Genomic DNA, 17,282 nt, shown 5'->3' on the forward strand with positions numbered 1-17,282 from the left:
GCATAGATTTAATTTGTTCACATTTTGCAGACCAGATAAAAAATTATTAATTGGTTTCTGTCATTCTGCCAGCGTTACAATGAAGACCATCAGATAGGAAGCAATAAAACACATGCAGTACAAGATTATTTCACTCACAATTGAAATAAAGTTCCACTGTTGAATTTTTTTACTATTGAGTACTAATTCCTTTTGGTACATTCAGCACTGAAACAAATTTCAGATCACAAACCTTGTCCGACTCATAGGTACCCAGCCTGCAGCTGAGGTCTGCATAGCCCCAAGCAAAAGTTTTATTCCATGCAGGTGGGATGAGAACCTTATTCTGCTCTACTGCCAGAATGCCTTTATCAGTACACACGATCTGTCCCACAGGCTCCTTGAGCTCTAAAAAAGAAAACAGGGATATGTTTGATTGCTACCACAGACAAATACTATCTGATCCTATTAAATAGCTGATGCTCTGCAAAAGCAGGATCTCTGTATTACTGATGTTCCTCATGTCTTTGTTTCAACTGCAATGATGGGAACTTTTGCTGTATTCCTAGCAAATGCAGGGCTAAGCACCATCACCGGTGGTGATACCATCACCCCTAGGCTCTAATCCCACCTGTGATGCTGCCCAAGTTTTTGTTCAGACAAGACGTCTGTGGTCATTAAAACTGATCGTATCATTTTCAGCACAAGTTTATAGCACCATTTCCAATACCTTGGTCAAGCGTTTCCAGAGGGTACATTCCTGACTACAGCCCGTAGTGTCCTACCTGTTTTTCCCCAAGCGTTCCGAATAAAATTAGTGTTTTCTAACTTCCTGTCTTAGACTGTAGTCCTGCTATGCCGTGTTGTAACAGCACATCCTTCTCTCTTTTCAGTAGGCAGGCACAGATTCTTTTAACCAAGTAGGAAAGAAATCACTGTATAGCACTTACCTGCCTCACAGAAAACTAACTTTTGTTCAGTCCAACATCAAATATTAAGTCAAAACCCACCTTTTCTCATCCTAGTGCAGCTACCAACATCACCCTCTCCTGCCAACATTTCTTACAATTTCTTGGCACTGTGATAAAGAACCCTGCTACAAAAATCACCAAAAAATGAGGCCCAGAAGGAACATACCCTGAATATTGTTTGTTAAATTAAAATTTAAAGAGGTACTTGGGCCTAATTTTATGCCTCTGTTTTTAAAAAGGTTTTATATAACAGATTTGGTGCTTCCCAAATACACTTTAAGATGGCTAAAAACATAACCCTACAGCACTAGGATATTTTAAATATTTCTTTCTCACAAAAGTATAGACATTAAGAACATAAGAACTAAGCAAAACACAGAAAATAATCATAGAATCACCAGGCTGGAAAAGACCCACTGGATCATCGAGTCCAACCATTCCTATTAAACACTAAACCATGCCCTTCAGTGCCTCACCCACTCGTCCCTTAAACACACAAGGATGATCTTGCCGAAACTCTGAATGCTCTGACAAAGAAACAGGAATAACTACCATGGTTTTACAGTTTACCTTTCACCGGGGCAAGAGACGGCCGCAGGTTATCCAAATGATGGAAAAAGATCTTGTCACTTGTGGAACCAGGGGGCACAGAGGTTCCCACAGCCTCGCCATTCGGTCGGCTTCTAACACGCTTTGGTGGGTGGGGTTTTTTAAAGAGCTGAAATTCATCAACAAATTATCATAAAAAATTACAGCTTTACAAGAACACAAGCTTAAAAAGATCATCAGTACATCCAATTTACCTTCTAAAAATCCTCCAAGTCAGCAAACGTTACTTTTAAGGTTCTTGGTATTCACTAATAACTGATGGCAACCATTTCAATAAGACATCAACAAATAACACGAAATCCAACAAGGCTATAACAAGCAAAGTATTTTTAAAGCTACCTCCTGTTGCAAAAGCAGTTGAAGTAAAGCAAGCAAAAATCCCCAAGTTGATGGGTTAAATTCTAACCTACAGCAAACAGAAAGCAAGGTTTTGCCTTTGAAGCAAACTGCGTCCCACAAAGAGCACCTCGCGCACTTGGAGGCTGCCAGGCTACCAAAGAACAGAGTCAAGGCAGGAGTGGCCATGTAACTGAGCCACATATGACAATCACGCACAAGAAATGCATCTTAGCACCTAGCTTTTCGTTAAGAGTGATTGAATTTCCATTTTACTGCTTTGGTGACCACTCCTGATATCCCAGACAGCGTTAAACAAGCCAATCGTTATTTCTAAGAAGTCGCGCTCAATGACGTGCACTAAGATTTATTACTTTCTAAATTCATAATAAACATCTTAGATGATGGATGATACGTATCATAATGTGTAAATGACAAATATAAACGCTGAGTGATATTTTGTAAGACTTTGATTCTCTTTCACAGAGAGGCTACTAAAGCACTGAAAGTAGAACTGAAATTCTAAGGCTGAAAGTTATTTTCCTTACAGCACTTCAAAACGTGTTCGCTGTTTGCCTAGCCAAAGCAGACAGAACACGCATAAGCCTGAAGTATCTGAGCTATGAGTGTGTACACACGTTTCTACTGCTTGCACCTATGCTCTGGGTACAAGGGGTAACAACAGGCCCACGTGCCACAGCTCTCCCTGAACTACAGCACGTCTCCGGCTGGCTGGGCTATAAGAAGACAGAAAGAGAAGGCACATCACACGGTTTTCACATAGACAATCTATCTAAAAAAATGGCAGTTCCAGCAAGAAAAACAGCCAAACTCCTTTCTCCTTTGGGCAACTGCTCCTCTTGCTCCTGCTTTTATCCCACCCGGGCTGTGGCATCTTGGGACCATCACAGAGTCTGCGAGAGCCCTCCTCCCAGTGCACCACGGGCTCTGGAATGTTTTGCAGCACAACTTCCGAAAACGGGAAACAGAACTACCAGGGGCATTACTAGTAGAAGAGATGGGATAAAGAAGATATGTTCTTTGTGTTATATCTCCATGCAGCAGAGGACTGAAAAAGTGCACAGCAGCCACATCACTAAGACAGCCTGCCCTTGATCCACTGTAGACCGTCACAGGGGGCTACAGCAAAAACTCTACAGTTACATAAAAATGTACTCACCACCAAAAATAACCTAAGGAAAGAGTTTTGAGTTTCCCAAATTTACTGCAATTTGTCTATTTCCTCTAGCAAAGCACTATGCAATTTCTGGTACATCTCATCATAGGTTTGTACCTAACAGGCATTTGAAGATTCAAGCAGACCTTCAGACTCAGCTGCAATACTCTTCAATTGTCCTGCTTCCAGCCTCAATCTTTATTTGTTCATCGTGGATTCAGTTGGGCCATGTCTGATTATCATCACAACCAGTGACTAACTATTGCTTAAAAGGAGTAAACCCCATAGCCACTAAATATCTAGATTACTAAGGAAAAAAGTAGCCACAGAAGATAGATTAGCAGTTCTCAGCTTTCCTTCCAAGAAATGACACAGACAGGTGTTAGTAGGTCCCCACAGGAAATATCCTGTGGCTGTCCTGAAACATTATCTGCCGCTGCAGTCTAGAGTGCCCAACATGTGCGTTGGGTTGCCAGAGAAATGCTGAAGGTATTTGTGGCTTTCACCTGATCTAGGACTGGAAAAATCACAAATGACATTTAAAAGTTTCACCGGACAGCAAAAAAGGCCACATCCTAAGAAATGCCTAATTTAAAAAAAACAAAAATGAAGAAAGCTAGAAAGAAAGAAACCATCACACCCCCCAACACTGAAACCCCAGACAGTAAAACTTCAGATTTAGTATTGCATTTAATAATTTATCGTAGTCTCTTAAGAAGAACATAAACTTTAAAGCTGCACCAAAAATGTGTCTATTTAGCTTCTTAGCTATAGCTGTCCTCCAAGAGTCAATCCTATTAATTTAAGAAGTCAATCTTCTTAATTTATATTCTTTTCAATGGATTCTTCAAATAAAAATATGCGACCAAGTCCTGCAGAGCACCAAGAAACTGATGTTAAAAAACCCAAACATGAGCATTACAGGATAACTTAAAATATCTAAACACCAGGCAGTACTTCAAAGCTGCACTTTCACTGCTACCCTCTGACTTTGCAGCAGGAATATACTTTTGTTTTTATGCCTATTTTTACAGCTGAACCATAATTCATTTCACCTTTATTTTAAGGATGCAAGGAGAAAAAAAAAGTAATTTTTAATCTTGCAAGCAAAGCGCAAATTTCATCTTCACTACATTTATGATGGAAACGTAAATGATTTCACATCAAAGAAGAATATTTATGGAAAAACACTCCCAGGAAGTTTCAATCCTAAAATACTTTCTCATTCTATATTAATACATTTCAATTCAAGTGTCACCCAGCAAATAAGAATTCTACAAGAGTATACCTGCTTTGGTATCTGTCCAAAGTTATTAATGAATCCTATGGTAGCTGTCTCTTTTAATGGATCGTTGATGTTATATATGTCCACTTGCCCCTCATAGAAGAGATGGTGAAAGACATTTACAGCTTCTACTGCAGCAGGACCTTGCTGTTTATAGCCAAAGATCAAGTCAATCCACTCATGCAGGTGTGCACTCACAAAATCACATTCCAGAGCCTGAAATTCAAAGGGCATGCATTAAAACCAGCCGTATTGGTCACTAGTTGAGTCTACTACATCTGTCACAAAGAAAATTGCAGAATTTATTTTGACGTATTCTTGTTACGTTTTGATAAAGCTTTTTCCTTGAAGCAAGTCTTGCCCCAACACACTCCTCCCTAGCGAAAAAGGAAGGGGAGGAAACCTTGGGTTCTGTAAACCTTTGCCACAATTAGTCTTCAACCCAGAAAAGCCCTAGCTGATGTATTCTATTGTCATTACTAAAATGCAAATTACCTCCCGATGAACTCTGATAAATTCACGAGGATCGCCTTTTGCCCATGGAGGGAGTATTACATCGCCAAGTTTAGTGCCATTTTGTTTGCAACCTATTAAAATAAAAAAAAAAGAAAAAATTAGAGGACTGCAACTGCACTGCAAGAGCAACAGTGAATAAAAATTGCTTTAAGAAACCAAATTCTAATACCTTTCCTTTCTAACCCAAGTAATGTCACTCTTTCTTAAAAAATGCTGTGTCATTTTTAAATGCTGGGCACTGAAAAACAAAAAAAAATCTGCCTCAGCTGTTCAGAAAAGATTGCTCACAGGAAGAAGAATTCAAATACTCACTGCTAAGAGTTTTGAAGATGATCATAGTGTTTCAGCAACAAAACATTCATTTCAAAACAAACATTACACTTCTAGGTAGAGGCATTGATTAGATTATTCCTCCTCAGTATTCACAACTTCGTAACGTACAGTTTGAACTCAAAACTTTTATAGTTCCCCATGTTTTGGGACAGGATTATTACGTCTTTACTTCTCTATTTAAGTAAATGTCTGCTTTTCATTCCCCATCGCAGGAAAGACCCACAGCAGGGCACGAAAGTTAATGAAAACAGTCAGTAAAACAGCCTTTTGCAACCACTGCACAAACAAAATCTTTGTTGTGTCTGTTTAGTTTGCACCAAGCAGCCAACCCTGCTACCAAGAACTGCTACCATAGAAGCTGCCCATTTTGTACTCAGAGGAACTGACACAGCAAGGTTCATTTTCTCATCTCTTTTTGACTTCCTTGTTCTTATTCTAAAAGGAAAACAGGCATAAACATGTTAGCCTCAATGTAAGAGAGGGCCTAGTTTCCAGTATTTGGTATTGGTTTAGTGCATATATAGCAACAGCACGTCTAGCGAGTATATTGTGAAGACAATAAATCCCAGTCCAAGACACTGTAGCAACAAACTGTATTGAGAAGCCCTGGTGGAACAGTATTTCATCCTGGAATTAATTTTCTTCACAACACAAATGTTCCGTATTGAGGAACAGAAATATTGTTTTACCCATGAGAATGGCTACACATCACAGGAGTGCAGGCTAAAGATTTGCTCCCTAACAGTGAAAAGGTAACTGGTATCCTTCCCAAGCTTCGCGCTCAAGGACACTGGTGATTCCCCTGGGCACAATCTGGCCATACATATTCATCTGGGTCTTGGAGAGCCCCCTTCCCACTCTGAACATTAAAGGGTGGCATGTTGCGATTACTAAAACCATGTTTGTTAAGACTTCCCAGTTATACTCTTGCTTTATTGCTTGTTGCCAAGACACAATTCCACGCTTCCTATCAGCTCAGAAGACCATCAACAAATGTCCAAGTTTACAGGGGTACACAAGTACTAAGCACATTGCTCCAACATAAACACTGCTTGCATTGTAAGACTCTGAACCTTCCTCCTCTCTGTCTTGGAAGAAGGGCAGTGGGATTACTACAAATTAACACAAACAAAAGTATCACGGAGTGTTTGACAGTTATGCATAACAAAACCTCTTCTACTGTTATTCCAAATGCTCAGTGAATAATTGCTAGGACTCCGATGGCCACGGTCCAAAATTATGAGACATGGAGCTAAGTGGACAAGATCTAAACATTTTTCTGGTAGCAGCCATACCCTTCTGTGTGAGATACACCTGTGAGAGGTTTTGCAGAGTGTTCGTTTGAGTTTGCTTTTGGTTTTTTAAGGTTGTGCTTCCAATCTCTTACAATGCATTTTGAATGAAGGATTTGAGGCTGCTAAAATCTGATTAATCTTTACTATTGATATTAGATTCACAGCACAGAGCTCAAAAAAATAAGAGCTTAACACCACTGCTAAGTGTGACATACATTCTATGGAACATGCATCTCCTATGGCCAAGAGGTGTGAAATTTGACTCCTGTACAATAATCTCTCACAAAAGCCAACTATGACATTTCAGCAAAGCCTTGAGGAGAACGTTAAGAGGAAGTTCTAAAAGTGAAGACTGTCAAATAGATTTTGCATGTCTTAAAAAAATCCACAAAAGAGATAGTGAGAACCATCATGGAGTAGCAAGTTATGTGGAGAAAAACGCAAACCAGAGAAACACCACATGAAACATGACTGTGAATTTTGAATGGATAGAACACCCCAAAATCAACTAAAACACACCACTCCAAACAAAAATCCTTTTTGGGTATTTCAGTGTCTTGTTTGGCAACTCTCAGAACAAGCTTTGCATTAATGGCTTAAAATTAATATTCACTGCTTGAGAAAATATCTTAAGTCTGATAAATTTGAGGTATCACAGAGGCAGTAAGAATTACTGCTACAGTCTTCCTGACAACCTGACGGGTCCCCATTCATTCAGGTTTTCAGATGCAATATCGAATAAACATGTAATATCAGGAAACACCAGAAGTGATCTCACTTGTGCTTTCACATCAGAATGTGCAGATCGTCTATCATTTTCTCGTGCAGCTAAACAAATCTTTATCTGCCCATATTATGAGATACTTTTCTCATGTCTGGCACTGCTCTCATTGCTATCAAGCTCTTTCTGTCTACCTAGGTCAAAATTGTTGGAATTCAGCAGGAACTCAGGGAGGTAGAAGAACTCTGGGATGAGCTCCTTCACGTCTGCCATGTTGTGCTTCGACGCTGAATACCAAGCCTCCCGTACGCTGTGAAACATTCGGTCAGCCAGGTCAAAGTGACCACCCTGTGGGACAAAGTGAGAAGCATGTCAGCATTGCAACAGCTCTCAGCACAGCAGATTTTGCCAAGAGGGCAAATCAGAACATTCTCTATTTAATAAAGACACTACAGAACGTAGCATGTTTCTTCCTGTAACAAAACCAATTTGAACAGCTGCCTTACTTTTTGGTATGCAATAATAATAAACATAAAGCACTGAGATACAGAATTTTAAGAAGAGAGTCATCAAGACCTATTTTAAAGTTTATTCTCTTCTGAAGAAACACAAATCTTTTTGTCTGATGGCTTCTGTCTAGGAAAATATTTTATGTGTGACGTTACAAACTCCCTTTCCCATCAAACTGACAAACTATTCCAGGCTCTGCAAATGTTTATTTTAACACTGATTACTAAAATGGTTGTTTGGATAGACATATTGCTTGAAAATAATCTTTCAACACCTCCAGCACAGAACTACACAACTGGCATATAATCTTTCAACAACAGACAAATAAAGCATGATGAGAGAAGTATTTCTCACAATAAAACTTGCTTTGTTTTTTTGTATGCTGCAATTTTTCTCGGCACACATATAGAAAAATGTACAAGAAAAAAAGAAGTGAATTCCACTACATTTTTTACAAGAAACATCAAAAACCTCCCAGGCAATAATGATTCAGCTAAAAATATTTCTTCTAGCATATTTGATAAAAATATAGCCCATTGATTCTATTTCTCACTTAGGCCTCAAACGTACAGCAGGAAAAAAAGTGAGGCAATGTAATTTTTACCTGTAACCGTAAGAAAATCTGAGTAAACGGCTCCATCCGTACAAGATAGGAAGCCACTATCATGGCCGATGAATAGTGGGTCCCATAGTGATAAGCTGGAGTTTCCCCTGCAGAAGATTAAAAATCATAAACAAGAGAACAAAATAAAGCAGTTAGGTGACAAAATCAGTACTTACTGAAGAAAAATTTAATAAATTTAATTGGTGCTGCCTTTTGATTACTCTATGACCTTGAACACATTTAAAATAGGAATCTGCACTTTTAAATCTCAAGAATATGAAAGCTTTATGCTTTTTCACAGCCACCACTTGAGTTCTGGCTGCAGACCAGTGCTTCTAGTTCAATGGGCTTCTGCAGAGCAATACCGAATCATTAGTCATTTTTAATTTTAACTAATTGAAATGTTGCAGCGCAGCTTTGGTGATTTCTGCTGAAGGAACTTTAATTTTACTTTTTGTCTTACTAGATGCTGTGGATTTAAAGGCTTGGGCAGAAATACGTTACAGAATTGTTGGCTACAGATGTTTTACAGCTTTTAATTTCTTCATCTCCTGGCAGAAAGTCTGCATAAATAAATAACACTTCGGATATATTGGTTCATTTCTAGAAATGAACAACCTTGCCACTGGCTGTTGCTTGATACTGAACAGCACCGCAGTAGCTAAAAAGGCTTCTGTCTTCAATAAAAGCACACAAAAAAAGTGTGTTGTATAATAGCTGCCTTGACAAACACACAGGTTTTATTTTCTATACACAAGGATGCTCTAAAATAAAGAATAAGTAACTTAATTGCATCTCATTCCGAGTCTATTTTTTTTGCTAAGAAAATACTAGCAAAAGAAAAATGCATTAGACAAGAAATGAAAAAGCTAAAGTGTTGCTAACGCAGAAGTATTCCCATTCTTTTGTACAACTTCTCTCCTTGCAGCAGCACTCAAACTGTATTAGTAGAGACAGCTACTTTACTCTTTAGACAATGTTAAACTGTTCTGAATGTGCAACTGTTTAGTCTTTATTTTTACACATAAGTAAAGGCTGTCATTCAAGTACGAAACAAATACACCGCAAGAAAGCCACCACCCTTTTGCTTGAAGGTAGTATTTATTGGAGACTCGCTAAAACACATGATAAGAGTTCTGCATATTCACATCCAGGCCTCTTAACCCATAATATGAAATCCATTACTCACTCCCATCATGTGACAGGTACACGTCCCTCTGTTCCTCCTACAGGACATATCATTACTTACCATTTGGATCTTCCCAATCTTTGTATCGCTTCTTGTATTGGGCTAACCTGTCTTCTGTTTGAGCTCCCATGGGCTTGGCCAGGTTTCTGAATGTCTTGGGATTCGTAAGATCCAGCTCCTTTAAAAATAACAGACACCAAATCTATTAAAAAATAAAAAAACCCAAACACAAACAAAACCCTTTCAACACTGCTGACAACCCGTTTAAGACTACATACCTCCTAAGACTGTCATCTTTTATTTTTAGACACACAGTAGCTGCAACGTTGGATATGTTTAGGTAAGTCCAAAGGATTGTTTTAAGAGAGTCATTATTCTTTATTTTAAGTCCCATCTGAATACTTTTTGCCCTGCTACCATCATCCTGTCCTCAAGAGTCCCCCAGTTCTGTTCTTGAACAGCTGACATGCACCTTAACAATATTTTATGTTATGGTCTAGCTGGTAGCAATGGCTGCACACAAAGCATTAATAGGATGTTTCATTTTTTTAAAAAGCAAATTCTTCACCATGGGGCCGTATTTCTTTGTAGCCCCTAACACAGTTTTCCACACAAGCATCATTTCTCTGTGGGCTTAATGTCTTTCAAGATATTCAGTGGAAAGCCAATGCAAAGACTTACAGGGACTGCTGCAACAGAGAGGCAATTGCCTTAGAACAAGCTATGTTTCCCGGCCCTTGCCTATCACAGTCCAGGATCATCCATAAAATCAGTGCAGGCAAGGAACTGCCCGCACGGCGCAGCCTCTAACATCACACCCACTGATGAAGAGAAGGAACATTACTACCGGCAATAAAGATAAGGCTTGGCTTTACCAAGGCTGTAATGAGCCAGCTGTAATATTTGCAAAACCTTTAGCAAGCAAAAGGCTGCTGACAAGGCTAACAAGATGTTTCATTTACCTCTGAATCATAGTCTGCGAGGATCCAGGGAAAGACAGGGTACTGCATGAGATCGTTATAGGATCTGCCCGCCAGAGTGTTTAAGTGCATCAGGTACTGGAAGTTACTGATTTCTCCTCTCTTAAGGAAGACAGATAACAGCACTGTGAAGTGTTCAATTTACAACAATCAAATGCCTACGCTGCCAGACTGTCAAGGTGTTCAGCTCTATTCAAACATAAGAAACTTCAATATTACTACTTTACAGTCTCTCCCCTTGAATTTTAAACGGCAAAATCATTTCCTATTGGATGATGACATCATGCAATACTGTGCACTAAAGTGCTGAGACACACTTCCTATAGCAGTATATTCCACCTGTTTGAATAAGAGCATGCAACTTATGTGCACTGATTAATTAAATATCGCTACAAAATGTGTAATTTAATACAACCCCCCCCAGATTTTCATACTTACTTCCCATCTTTGAGTAACAGATTTTTCTCCCACTAAAGTGCTAAGCAAGCCAGACCTAATGGGAAGAAGGAAGTGCATTTTCTGACTTAGCAGTAAGATCTCTGTTACATTGTCACAAGAAAATCAAAAGTTTAAAGATAAAAACTTGTAAATTGTAACAATTATAAATATCAGGTTTCGTTCCTTTTTGCTTAAGCAGTGCCTTTTTTACTTCTAAACAAGGACCATTAAAATTATGCACATTAATTATGCAATTCAGTGCAAGCGCAAATGTATTTAACAGGCTCATGACATGGAAAATATCTTTTTAAAATTTAGACAAATTTCATTGGCTTTGGCACTCCAGTTCCTTTCATAAAATATCTGTGTACTGATAACATTAACCCTGATTGCATATATTAATTAGTAAAAAGATAGACCAATTCCACCAATTATATTGGTATGTTCAAAATAACTGGAGCACAAAGTCACTGACCGTGGTTGGTAATGCCCAATTTTATACTGAGGTTGCAGTACTCTCCAGTGAATTCTGATCTTGATGCAAGCATCATTTATTTGAAATTGATGAGCTGCAGAGCTTGTGAAGAACAGAATCACCTACCCTTGCTCTACGCTGGTGTTTGGTCTCTGCCCAGACACTGACTCTGAACTGTCAGTTAGAGATGGCACCACAGCCAAAAACCTGCATCAGCAGTTGAAAGAAGATTAAGATCAGTGTTTCTGTCCTTGGTATGTCTTTTCCTTAGAAACAGAGTGCATTTAGTACAGTTACAGACTTCATTTTGAGCAGCTATGTAACATCTTCAACAAATCCAGAAAGACCCTTTTCTCACTGAATGCATACAGTAAGTTTCGCATGCAGGCATCAGCGCTTCCTAGCAGTTCTTCCACGCAGCACTAAGTTGCCATTAGGTTATCCACTAAAATCCATCACTCTTACAATCTGTTTCTGGTTTTTAGGTCACTGTAGGCTCAAATATGGCTCCAGACAGATACTTGCAAATATTCATATTAGTTCTAACTTATTTTACAATACCTTTGATAAACTTTGTTTCTAACCCCTTTTTGGAAAGCTAGAAGATAGTTCCGTCCATCTCCTGAGAAAACTTCAATTGCAATTGGCTGAAAACAAAGAGAACAAACCCATGTCAACAGTAACATATTTGCTTGTCACCTCTGAAGGTGCAGACCAGTTTAGTCATACTATACTACATCTAACACCAAATTATGGTGAAGCAAACTTTGCTTAGTGGGGCCAGACGTTTTTTTTTGAAAACACTAGAATTCACCAATACACCCAATAAACTAAACCATGTCAAGTCAAACGTTCAAACAAGGATGCCCAAATTAAGTACGCCCAAATTAAGTACTTCAATTTCTACACAGTGAATAACTTCACTTTCCAAATACTGATCAGTTAAATATTTATTTTACTTTTTAAAAATGACATTGTCAAAAAATTCCAAAGTTGGCTCCTCAATACAAACAGTGTCCATTACCTGCAAAAGGTATCTCCTTTTATGTACTTCCTTGATATCTTCATACGCAAAAATGCTGCATGTTCTTTTGAGTTGACTTGGACCTTGCCTTGCTCCCCTAGGTATGATTGGCTCATGCATCCTGTAAAGGGGCATAAACAGGCAAGAGAGAAGTGATTAAAGAGAAGATAAATCGAAAGAATTATTTTTCTTCATTCATATGCAAGTCCAGTTTTAGAAACACTTGATTTTCACAACAAACCATACCACATTGTGCGATGCAAATTGCTCCTGAGGAAATGGCTCCTGAGGTCTTTCTGAATCTGACATTATTTTGCAGTCGACTCCTCAAAAAATCTCATTAAATAGTTCTTGTTCAGCTATTAGAGACTGAAGAAACACTTGATTAAACTACTCACTTCGGAGGCAGTGTCTCAATATCCCGTATTTCTCTGGTGGCTGTCATGGTAAATCCATCAATGACATAGAAGTGCTCTTTGCCGAAGAGAAGCAGCCCTTCGCTGGTGTCAAGTCCCTGAACTCGAGCACAGCGGTACATATGCTGAATCTGTAATGAAAAGCAGATACTTAGGAAAAGCAGCTTAAGAAATCATAGAATCATAGAATAACTAGGCTGGAAGAGACCCATTGGGTCATCGAGTTCAACCGTTCCTATCAAAAAGGACCTCAGGCTCAGACCATTGCTTTGTTATAACAAACCCCAGACAGTGTTTTATCACTTGTAAATACAGCAAAAATTATGCTATTTTTCCCCTTAATGAGAGACATGACTGGCAATTGGGAAGGGTGTTAAATAAAGCCTCATCTGTTTAATATGGATTTATGTATTTACCAACTTATCCACTCACACTGTGATTCTTGAGCGTATTTTAAAACTGCAGCCCACTTGACTACGATCACGAAAGTATTTACTGGTATACTTCCAAGTTTTGAATAACAAATACACAGCATGGTGGTTCAACACTGTTCTTGGGGAAAAAATACTAGTTATCAAGGGTTTTCATTCTAACGAAGGGGATAATTAATTATAGACAGTCTGCGAAACTCAGTATTTATATTTTCAACATATATTTTCTGCCTGGACTTGTTAAGCTGACAGCATAATAATCCAAGCACGGGATAGCTTGCAGTATTCTTTTTGGGAAAGGTTGTTTTTCCCCTAGCAGGCAGAAGCAAAGAAGAAAAATGTTTCCAGCACAGGGTTTTCAGCTTGGGACCTCTTTGAGCCAGAACACACATTTGATTTCAAGGACGAAGCTGACGAAATACTAAGCAAATTCAGCTGTAGGTTAGGGAAGGTATTTAGGACATTTACACAGTACCTTCTCTCCTTCTTCAAGAAGTCGAAGTAGAGTTGTATTGTCAGTCTTCTCCTCTTCATCAATCGAACTCCCCTCAACAATTTGATCCTGCGATTGGTCCTGGTTCTCATCATCTCCTCCATCAGGAGCAGAGCGAGATCGTTTCAGGGGAGGCTTCACCAGGCCTAAAAAATAAGAACAGAGATAGATAAAAACCTGACACAAAAATTTACTTTGCAAAACCTACTGAACTTAGAAATGACTAATCCAATTCTAAGACAGAAAAATAAGAGTCCTACAGGATCCTTATGCTTATCTTACTGCAAATGCAGAAGACAAAGGCAGATATATTTAAAGAAAACAGTTCAGGACAGAACAAATGATCTCACCTTTGACTCTTGCAATAGTGTCTTCCCCATGTTCTGGCTCCTGCTGAGTTGTTTCACCCACTGTATTCTCTTCTATAGCATCCTGAAAGACTGCAGGGTTTCCAGAAGCCAGGCGCATGTAGTACTCCTTACTGTCATAACTTATAGCTCTTCGGTAACGAGCAGGTTTCTTAGGAATAATTGAAAAAATTGCTTCATCAGTCAGCTCCTCACTCACTTCAGTGCATGTGTTTCAGCAATACTGTGTGCAGCACTGCATGCCCATCGAGTGCTTTGTGCGTGCTTAGTCAGACACCAACACATACAGAAACAGACACTCTTCTGAAGATCTAACCTGTCAGCTAATTTGCAAGAGAGCTACTCAGCCACTCAGGTGATAATGGGGTTGCAGAAATGCCTGCAAATAAACTGAGAACATGGGTAATAAGAAGTGTGGCAAGTCACAAAAGGCTGTGATACTTGTGCTTAAGATTGACAGATCAGATGGCTGTTTTATCATCTTATATATCTCCCTACAACATATGCAGCTTATTCATTAGTCAATAGTTTGAATATAAACTTGCCTCAAGGAAAGACAGAGATATGTGGAAGTTGATGTGAACTAAAAGCAGCCAGGGACAAGCTTTAAGGCTCAGAAATTTTTAATTAATTCAGGTTGTTTGGTTTCTTTTTAGTAAAGATTCTTAAGGTTTGGTGGCAGGAATCTGGCACAAGAGCGTCCATTTAACCAAATTCTTGAAGTACCATTTGCACCTTTAAGGTGAAAACAACTGATTACAATAAATTTCCTTATGGTGGTGGTAACTTTTTTTGTTTTGTTTGGGTTTGGCTTTGTGAGGATTTCTCTCCCCCCAGCTTTGTCCTTCCTGCCCCCCATCACAGGCTAATTCTTACGTTCCTCACTGGATTACAGAGGTAACATTTGAAATAGAAGTAAGAGCTAAATGAGGACAATAAATACGTTGGAATGATAACAGAGGATACAGGTGAAGATAAGAGAGCCAAGAGCCTTTCTGAAAATAAAACTCACTGATGCACATGGATGGATGAAACCCCATGGATTTTATAGTGCTGTGAAAATTTTTTTCTCCAACTACTCAAAATCTAGAAAGCTTTGCAAACATGTTCAGTTCTCCATCACAAATAATTTCTTTTTTGGTAGCATTATTTTACATGAATTTCAGAATCAGGTTGGGATAATTACAGCCTATTATTATTACTACAAATCCAGTTCAACGCTTTACATTAAGTAGAATTGTAAAATATCACTGCCATTTCCATTTCAATCATGATTTTCCCTTGCCCACTTTTGCAGTAATAACCAGAGATACGTAAATTGTGTTTATGTGCTTCATTTGGGGTTTTCTTCTAGTTTGTTTTATTCATCTGTACTATCACAATACTGTAGTGGGAAACTAATGATCCCTAAAATCAAACTAGCTTTATTACAACTGGATGCTTGACAAGATACTCAGATCAGCAACACAGAGATTTATTATTTCAGGTCAAACTGGCTGCCCTTAAAATTAAAAACTTAGGGAACTGTGATCTCACTTATCTTAATTTGCTCACTTATGTTCACACTTAAGTCTTCACTTCTTATCAACACAAAAATGCCACTTAAATGTTGCCACTTAAAACTTCTGTAGAAACAACTTATGTATAGCCTACAAGAGAAATCCTAACTCACACTGCTAATATGAAGAAAACAGCAACAAATTATATTAGATATTCTGTATAACAGAATTACTTTCTTTTATATGTATTAGTTTACTGAATATAATTCAAAAGGAGTGAGCGCACATTGTATGTTGTACTTAGTGATGGGCAAGACCACAAACATAATTAACAGAGAAGCAACATAATACTGAACTGCTTGAATAGCAGCCACTTCCAAACAAGGCTGATATCTTCAAGGTAAGATTCATATTTTTTTTGAACAAATGTGTATGTTTCATTAATAGTAAAAATGAGGAAAAGAGTCAGCTAAGACAAAATCGATCTGGGCTCTAACGAAAGTAAGCCTGTTAAAACGCATTACAGCCAAAAAAGGAAAAAACCTGCTCACTAGATTCTCTCTCTCTGAAAGAAACTTACTTTCCAAGTAAGTGCTTCCAAGTGATTGTGTTGCCCATTACTAAACATGTTCCATCGACCATTAGTTCAGATCCCAAAGCCACAACACTTTACACAGTGAGAACAGTGATAGCACAGCCCAACACAGCCTGTTAGTGTGCAGCAAAGAAGGTAAGATCTACACAAAGTTTTATTAGGTGAAGGTTGAGGAGAGCACAGTAACATCTTCTAACGTGATTACTGAAAACACTTTTAGGCCTGGAAATATTTACTGAAAGAGCAGGTTGAAAGCCAAACGTAGAAGCCTTGTTAAGTTTGCCTAACATGCAGGAAGAAAAAACATCGTATTTATTTTACATTCTTTCAGTGTACTTGTTTCTTTACCTTTTGAGGAATGGTATCATCAGATGTCTCAGGAAGTCTACTTGAGAAGTCAGACTGAAAACAGGGCATCAATTACATAAGCATCAGAGAAAGAACACTTTTGAGAAGAACGTATGACGGCATGTTCTCCACTTCAGGTGAACTAGGCTATCACTACAGCTATTGCTTGTCAGACTGCAAGCAGAAAATATATCTAAGGGTTTAAAACTGGTTGAATGCTATTTTTTGCTTGCTTGTTTTAAGTACTTTGACAGTCATGCCTTATTTCAGGAAAAAAGTCCTGCATGCATACACATATGCCTAAAAAGACATAATAAAGACTGCTCCATTTCCTAAATCAGTATTCCAAAATTAACAGGAACTATCTGCCAAGCTTTCAAAGGCCAAAGTATTTCTGTTACACAGTCCATGTTCATATTGTGGACAGATGAAAGTACATTTTATGAACGCACTCAAACCAAGGCCTGTAGCCTGTTTATTTCTCTCTTTTTTTTTCTTTTCAGATCACTGTTTACCATGTTATCTAGCTGAGAACTCAGACTTCCACAGTTATGGCACTTCTGAGCCTCTAGAGGCTTGTGGAGATGCCTCTGCTTTTCTCTGGCACTGCCACTTAGCTGATGTAAGCACACCTCATCTTACGTTGCTATTACAAGGCTTTGAGTGCACTTAGTTTTGAGCAGAGTGATT

At 38.6% G+C, this 17,282-nt stretch overlaps 1 protein-coding gene across 4 annotated transcripts in view; it reads right to left on the reverse strand.

Annotated features, from left to right (window-relative positions):
* WDFY3 (WD repeat and FYVE domain containing 3) overlaps positions 1-17,282 on the reverse strand; it is a 166,319-nt gene that overhangs the window by 12,012 nt on the left and 137,025 nt on the right. For 3 of the 4 annotated variants that reach the window (XM_069855348.1, XM_069855347.1, XM_069855350.1), the window contains 16 exons: positions 16,593-16,646; positions 14,133-14,301; positions 13,765-13,928; positions 12,841-12,989; positions 12,443-12,563; positions 11,980-12,065; positions 11,545-11,625; positions 10,944-10,998; positions 10,488-10,607; positions 9,586-9,703; positions 8,337-8,443; positions 7,417-7,570; positions 4,853-4,944; positions 4,361-4,573; positions 1,521-1,668; positions 233-387 (listed from right to left, as the gene is read on the reverse strand). In XM_069855348.1, coding sequence (XP_069711449.1) covers positions 233-387; positions 1,521-1,668; positions 4,361-4,573; positions 4,853-4,944; positions 7,417-7,570; positions 8,337-8,443; positions 9,586-9,703; positions 10,488-10,607; positions 10,944-10,998; positions 11,545-11,625; positions 11,980-12,065; positions 12,443-12,563; positions 12,841-12,989; positions 13,765-13,928; positions 14,133-14,301; positions 16,593-16,646 — 1,986 coding nt within the window. The remainder of the gene's footprint in view (positions 1-232; positions 388-1,520; positions 1,669-4,360; positions 4,574-4,852; positions 4,945-7,416; positions 7,571-8,336; positions 8,444-9,585; positions 9,704-10,487; positions 10,608-10,943; positions 10,999-11,544; positions 11,626-11,979; positions 12,066-12,442; positions 12,564-12,840; positions 12,990-13,764; positions 13,929-14,132; positions 14,302-16,592; positions 16,647-17,282) is intronic. The other variant, XM_069855349.1, reaches the window with a different exon arrangement.

Source organism: Phaenicophaeus curvirostris, chromosome 4, assembly GCF_032191515.1.
Source record: "Phaenicophaeus curvirostris isolate KB17595 chromosome 4, BPBGC_Pcur_1.0, whole genome shotgun sequence".
Taxonomy (NCBI): domain Eukaryota; kingdom Metazoa; phylum Chordata; class Aves; order Cuculiformes; family Cuculidae; genus Phaenicophaeus; species Phaenicophaeus curvirostris.